The sequence below is a fragment of the Centropristis striata genome, chromosome 12 (genome assembly GCF_030273125.1).
Source record: "Centropristis striata isolate RG_2023a ecotype Rhode Island chromosome 12, C.striata_1.0, whole genome shotgun sequence".
NCBI lineage: Eukaryota > Metazoa > Chordata > Actinopteri > Perciformes > Serranidae > Centropristis > Centropristis striata.
Genome location: NC_081528.1, coordinates 38,340,556 through 38,348,057, shown reverse-complemented (window position 1 = coordinate 38,348,057; position 7,502 = coordinate 38,340,556). Strand labels below are relative to the sequence as shown.

At 51.7% G+C, this 7,502-nt stretch overlaps 1 protein-coding gene across 1 annotated transcript; it reads left to right on the top strand.

Moving 5' to 3' along the window:
* Positions 1 to 573: 573 nt before the first annotated feature.
* LOC131981451 (uncharacterized) lies at positions 574 to 5,029 on the top strand. The gene has a single exon (XM_059345720.1). The coding sequence runs from the start codon at positions 830 to 832 to the stop codon at positions 5,027 to 5,029; it is 4,200 nt and encodes a 1,399-aa protein (XP_059201703.1). The 5' UTR covers positions 574 to 829.
* The last annotated feature ends 2,473 nt before the right edge of the window (positions 5,030 to 7,502 follow it).

The following is a 7,502-nucleotide window of genomic DNA, read 5'->3' as shown; positions in this document are numbered from 1 at the left end:
ATTTATAGCCAGCGCCCGGTTCACTCTAGGAACATGGCTCGGCTCCTAAACGCCCTGATAAGACCCTGATAAAACACCAGTGTTTATCAGAATGAGCTTCATCTTGCTCCATAGTCATCTTTATCTTGGGTGTGATTAAAAACACAACCTCGTTTCACTGATGCCTCAAACATTTATCTAACACTCAAGTTAGGAATTTTGTTTTTAAAGTAATAATCAAAAAGATTTCCATTTAACCCCTTAGTGCTGCAAAGGCAGGAGACCTTTTGTGAAGGTTTCCTTCCAGAGGCTGTGATGGGATCTGTTAGAGTTACTGGTAAGATACTGGTTAGAGTTACTGGTAAGATACTGGGATCACATGAAACTAGAAGACCTGAGGAATCACGCCATATCCTGTCAGAAAAGGGCTGAAATAATGTTCCACAGCTAGGCCGAATCAAAGTGAGGGAAAAACTGACATGGCCAATGTGGAGGGGGCGTGGTGCATCAGCTGCAGGAGAGAGGTGTGGAGAGGGCTCAGGAGAGCAGCGCCAGGTGAGAGTGATTGACACAACTGCATGGCATTAGCTAATCACTCTCTCCCTTTTAAAACACAGTAGCGTGCTGGACCTGGGAGGAAGGATGACTGGAGCACGCACACTCCAGAGGGGTGTTGAGCTGACGGAGCACGGCAGCAATACGCCTGTGAACGGCTCTGTACTACTGTGGTAGTGTGTAATTAATAAAAGTAATCTGAACTGTTATTGTACTCCGTGTCATATCTGCTGAGGAGAAACTCACGGTGGCTCAAACCACGCCACATTGGCGCCTGAACAGGGACTCAGCAGAGATGTCGGAGCCACAATCGCCAGTGACCACGCTGGCGCAGATGCTGGCGGAGGTGGCAGCTATGAGCCGGGACCAGGCAGCGCTCAATAGGCAACAACTGGCCGCTCTCCAGTTCCAGGCGGAGAAACAAGCGGAGCTGCTGGAGGTGATGGTGAATCGTGTTGGGGGGGCGTCGTCAGCCCCCTCGCTCGCTGGTGTCACGCTCCAGAGGATGGCGGCCCACGATGACCCCCAGACTTACCTGGAAATGTTTGAGGCGACGGCGACGGCGTGCAACTGGCCGGAGGAGGAGTGGGCTGTGCGCCTGCTTCCCCTGCTGTCGGGAGAGGCGCAGACGGCGGCCCTCGCCCTACCCGGACCCTCCCGGTGCCGGTTCGGGGACATCAAGCGGGCAGTCCTGGACCGTTTGGGGTTCTCCGCAGAAGACCAGCGGCGCAGGTTCCGGGGGACCAAGCTGGGTCCCGCTGATCGACCATTCGTCTACGCACAGCAGCTGAAGGATGCGGCGACCAGGTGGCTTCAGCCGGGGAGCTCTGCGGGCGAGGCGCGGCTGCTGGAAGCCGTAGTTTTGGAGCAGTTTGTGGAGGGGCTCCCAACGGCCACCTCGGACTGGGTGCGCTGCCACCGCCCTGCGGATCTGGCGGCTGCCATAACTCTGGCGGAGGACCATTTGGCTGTTCTCTCCTGGGGCCGGGCACATGAGGGTCGGCCAGCCTCTCCCGTCCGTCCCATACCGGCGCCCCGCAGGAGACCGGTGCCGGGTCCCCAGCCCTCCACGGCCGCTAGACCCTCTCCTCGCCCGCGCACTAATCCTCCCTCTCTTTTCTGTCCTTCCCAGGCTCCAGCCGCTACGGGCGCTGCTCTCGACCCACAGAGGGTTCCTCAGGCGGCAGGGCAGGAATGCTGGAGGTGTGGACAACCCGGACACTTCCGCCGAGAGTGTCCACTCATGGAGGTCGGTCAAGTGGTCCGGGTTGTCGGACCTCCAGCACCCTCCCCCGGTCTAGGAGGGACGTACAGCGTTCCGGTAAGGATCCAGGGTGGTACACATCAGGCAATGGTGGACTCTGGCTGCACGCAGTCTATAGTTCACCAGAATCTGATTCGACCCGGGGCATTGAGGGAGGCGGGCTGGGTGGATATTAGGTGTGTGCATGGGGACATCCACAGATACCCTGTAGTACCAGTGGAAATTCGGTTTAAGGGAAAAAAGCATAGTGTGAAGGCTGCGGTTAGCTCCCGCCTGACGCACCCCCTGATTCTGGGTACTGATTGGCCGGGGTTTGACAGATTAGTGGGACAGTGTGTGGGGGTGCGTTCACGACCGACAGGGACATGGGATATGTGCGCTGTGCTCAGTGGTGACGCGAGGTTGTCCGACACTGCAGACGGGGAGGGGGAGCCGGCGGTGCCTCCACCGGAGGCTCCGCAGGTGCCCGTTTTTGCCTCCATGGAAGATTTTCCACTCGAGCAGTCTCGTGATGATACTCTACGCTTTGCCTTCGACCAAGTGATAAAAATTGATGGTCACATGGTGCGCCCTGATGCAGCGTTAACGTATCCCCACTTCTCACTGCGCAGGGACAGATTATACAGGGTGAGTCGTGACACTCAGACAAATGACATACTTACCCAGTTGTTGGTACCAAAAAGCCGCCGGGAAATGGTTTTCCAGGCGGCTCATTTTAACCCGATGGCTGGGCATATGGGGTATGAAAAGACACTGAACCGTGTAATGGCCCGATTCTATTGGCCAGGCATTCGGGCAGACGTGCGCCGCTGGTGCGCGTCTTGCCCTGAATGCCAGTTGGTTAACCAACCGGCCGTCCCGAGAGCGCCCTTGCGCTCATTACCACTGATTGAGATCCCGTTTGAACGTATTGGGATGGATCTCATCGGGCCATTTCACCGGAGCGCACGGGGATATCGCTTTGTGTTAGTTCTTGTGGATTACGCAACGCGATATCCAGAGGCAGTGCCGCTGCGCACCATCTCTGCAAAGAGTGTGGCGCAGGCACTGTTTCAAGTTATCTCCCGAGTCGGGATCCCGAAAGAGATCCTGACTGACCAAGGCACCCAGTTTATGTCACGAACACTGAGAGAACTGTACGGATTATTGGGCATCAAGTCTATTCGAACCAGTGTTTACCACCCGCAAACTGACGGCCTCGTTGAGCGCCTGAATAAGACTTTGAAGTCCATGATCCGTAAGTTTGTGCACGATGATAGTCCTAATTGGGATAAGTGGCTAGATCCTCTGCTGTTTGCAGTGCGCGAGGTACCCCAGGCCTCCACGGGATTTTCTCCCTTTGAACTGCTGTTTGGCAGGAAACCACGCGGGGTTTTGGACCTTGTTAAAGAAAGCTGGGAGGAAGGTCCAAGCCCCAGTAAAAATGAAGTGCAATACGTCCTGGACCTGAGAGCAAAACTCCACACACTGGGGCGGTTATCACGGGAGAATTTGCTCCGGGCCCAGGAACGTCAGCAGCGGCTGTACAACAGAGGATCTAAGCTAAGACAATTTTCACCGGGAGATAAAGTGCTTGTATTACTCCCATCGTCCACCTCCAAATTACTCGCCAAGTGGCAAGGACCCTTTGTGGTCACACGACGAGTGGGTGATGTCGATTATGAGCTTGTGCGATCTGACAGGGGAGGGGCTACGCAGATTTATCACCTCAACCTCCTAAAAGCATGGAGAGAGGCTGAGTCTGTTTCCCTGGTGACGGCAATTGCAGAGAGAGATGAGTTGGGGCCTGAGGTTCCAAAATCGGCCAATCCTGCCTCGCTCCTTTGTGAAAACCATCTCTCACCGTCTCAGAGAACAGATATTGCCAGGTTGCAACAGAGTTACGCTGACGTGTTCTCCCCCCTGCCAGGACGCACAAGTCTTATTCAACACAACGTTGAGACTCACCCGGGCGTGACGGTGCGTTCACGGCCCTATCGGTTACCTGAACACAAAAGAAAAGTGGTTCAGGCAGAATTGAAAGCGATGCTGGAGATGGGGGTAATAGAAGAGTCCAACAGTGCCTGGTGTAGCCCCATCGTTCTTGTGAGCAAGAAGGATGGGTCCATCCGGTTCTGTGTGGACTATCGCAGGGTGAATGATGTTTCACGGTTTGACGCCTATCCAATGCCTCGGGTCGACGAGCTCCTGGATCGCCTGGGCACTGCTCGTTTTTTCACGACACTGGATTTGACCAAGGGCTACTGGCAGATTCCCCTATCTCCAGAGTCCAGGGAGAAAACGGCCTTCTCCACTCCGTACGGTTTGTACCAATTTGTTACACTTCCGTTCGGGTTGTTCGGGGCCCCAGCCACATTTCAACGCCTCATGGACCGCGTGCTGCGGCCACATGTTGCATATGCTGCCGCCTACCTGGATGATGTAATCATCCATAGCACCACTTGGGCGGAGCATGTGCGGCAGGTGGCTGCGGTGCTGGGTTCACTGAGGCAGGCGGGGCTCACGGCCAACCCGAAGAAGTGTGCAGTTGGACGGAGGGAGGTACGGTATCTGGGGTACCACTTGGGCGGCGGGCAGGTGCGTCCACAGGTAGATAAGACAGCTGCTATTGCAGCCTGCCCAAGGCCCAAGAGCAAAAAAGAGGTGCGGCGGTTCTTGGGGCTGGCAGGCTATTACCGGCGGTTTATCCCCAATTTCGCGGAGCTGACCAGCCCCTTGACTGACCTATCCGGAAAGGGTGCCTCAGATCCGGTCCAGTGGACGGAGCGGTGCCAGGTGTCGCTTGAGAGGGTTAAACAGACCCTCTGTGGGGAGCCTCTTCTCCACACACCTAACTTCTCTCTCCCTTTTGTCCTGCAGACTGATGCGTCGGGCAGAGGGCTGGGGGCCGTTCTGTCTCAGCAGGTGCAGGGCGTCGACCGCCCGGTGCTCTACATCAGCCGGAAGCTGTCCGAAAGGGAGGCCAGGTACAGCACGGTGGAGAGGGAGTGCCTGGCCATCCGGTGGGCGGTCGATGCTCTGCGGTACTACCTGCTGGGGCGCCCATTCACCCTCTGCTCGGACCATGCTCCCCTCCAGTGGCTCCACCGCATGAAGGATGCCAACGCCCGGATCACCCGTTGGTATCTGGCACTACAACCGTTTAAGTTCAAGGTGATCCATAGGCCGGGGGCGCAGATGGCTGTGGCCGACTTCCTTTCCCGCTCCCATGGGGAGGGGGGGGGGGAGTAGGTTAGGCCGGACGGCTCCCCGGCCTAAGTCGGGCGGTGGAGGTATGTGGAGGGGGCGTGGTGCATCAGCTGCAGGAGAGAGGTGTGGAGAGGGCTCAGGAGAGCAGCGCCAGGTGAGAGTGATTGACACAACTGCATGGCATTAGCTAATCACTCTCTCCCTTTTAAAACACAGTAGCGTGCTGGACCTGGGAGGAAGGATGACTGGAGCACGCACACTCCAGAGGGGTGTTGAGCTGACGGAGCACGGCAGCAATACGCCTGTGAACGGCTCTGTACTACTGTGGTAGTGTGTAATTAATAAAAGTAATCTGAACTGTTATTGTACTCCGTGTCATATCTGCTGAGGAGAAACTCACGGTGGCTCAAACCACGCCACAGCCAATTTCAAAGGGGTCTCGTGACCTCTGACCTCAAGATATCTGAATGAAAATGGGTTCACATGAGTCTCCCATTTACAGGCATACCCACTTTGTGCAAATACCTATTGTAAATGAATATTTCTGCACACTGGGGTCCCTAAACAGTCTTTGAATTTCATATATTGCATTTGACGATAGCCCCAATAATAGCCATTTCATGATAGTCAAACCACTTTTTTAAACTCAACCTCACTGTGTAAAATGACCTGTTGTGCCCTCTAGGATAATAACAGCCTCATGAAAGCTTACAACCACAAACTAGAGACGTAGAGCATTCAGAAGACATATGGCTTATATTGATAATAAGGGAACACACTGGGAATATCTCAGCAGTTTCCAGATAAGAAGCTTGCCATCCATCCAATCACAGAATGGATTTTTCTACAGTGCTCCATAAGGTCTTGGTGCCTTATTGGGATACTTCGGATGGATTTTAACCCCTTTTAATCTTCGGAGTACCTTTGCAAAGTCTTATCATGTAATTGTAAATCATTGTTGCACAATGCACATAGAAAAGGTATATTTTCCTTCAGAAACAACATTTTAAAATTTATTTTATCAGCTGCCATATCGGTAATTGGTGGATTTTGCCCATTTAAAGTCATTCTCAAAAATCCCATATTGGTTGGGCCCTACTTTTTTACTCCATTCTAATCCCTTTAAGTATCTTAGAAACACAAAATCAATACAGGATTGAGAAACCAATTGTCATCAACCAAACACTTAATTCAAACAAAGCATTGGTCCTGTTAGGAGTTAGAGATATAACCGCCCAGACTCATCCACTGGAACCACCAGCTCCCTAAACTATCCTATTACACACCGCGGGGTTGTCAGGTCAGGGTATAAGAAAACTCGAATGTGTAATTTATAGCGCTCTTACCTCAGATAATCCATACATATAAGCTGTGAGGTTATGAAGCTGCAGACCCTCTACCCATCTGCAGCCAATTTGGCCCTTGCACAATGCTCTTTAAATCACACAAAGCTCCCAGACCCTGCTGACTGGAGGAGTCCGCTTTCATTTGAATTCCGTTGGCATTCCCCCTCCTGCTAGATTTAAGGGGGAAAAAGAGACGGTGGTCATTAACTACCTGAACTAGTGATCCTCCTTAAAAACCCACACCCTCTGTTTTTTCCTCACACAGCAGTAAATTGCACAGGAATGTGGCCGCAGCAGCAGATCAATAAAACTTCTTTGCAATTTAACAAGAACAGATGTTTGCAATCCTACGAGGTATGCCCTGCCACATTTTAAGTGAGATAACATGAATGTCTGTATGCATGTGTATGTGCTGGTGTTTGAGGAAAGCTTCTTGTATCCCCAGCCTGTTATCTCAGGCATCAAACATGTGATCCCCTCTATCTGGGAGATTATACGATCTTAATCACTGTGAAGATTAACCTTATCACAAATCTTCACACAGTTTCAATTATAAAGGACGAACTGGGAGTACGGTGGCCTGATTGGGCCGAGCGAGCAGAGATGCCTGCTGGCTGTTTTCCAGCTGTGCTAACATCTTTATCTGAAAATCATCTTCAAAAGAGGAACACTGCTCAGTTTGAGGATCGCACAACTTTCAGCTATGGGTTTTAGTGTTGTGCAGAATTTTCATTGAATTCAATAATACTTGGTCACAGCAGACTTTATATGTATAAAAACAACATGATTCAGCGTTGGAGCCTCATGACCCATAGTCATCCAGTCAAGGTCATGTTCTGTGTCCATTATATCAATGGTGTCATATTACCTCTGCACACAAGTCAGCATCGTCTGCCAGAAGTTGTCATAAATTAACTGAGGCTGCTCAACTAGTGCAACTATGAACTATGAACTCAACTATGTAGTGAAATATCAAAATCGCTTCTGAACCTTCTGAATTAAGGGTTTGTTGTGCTGAGAGGTTCCAGCCTAGGAATTGTTTAAGAGACTTAAGAGATTTTTGCTAAGTGGGGATCATACTATGATGATATATATATATATATATATATATATATATATATATATAGATATAGATATAGATAGATAGATATATATATTAGAGGTGGGGG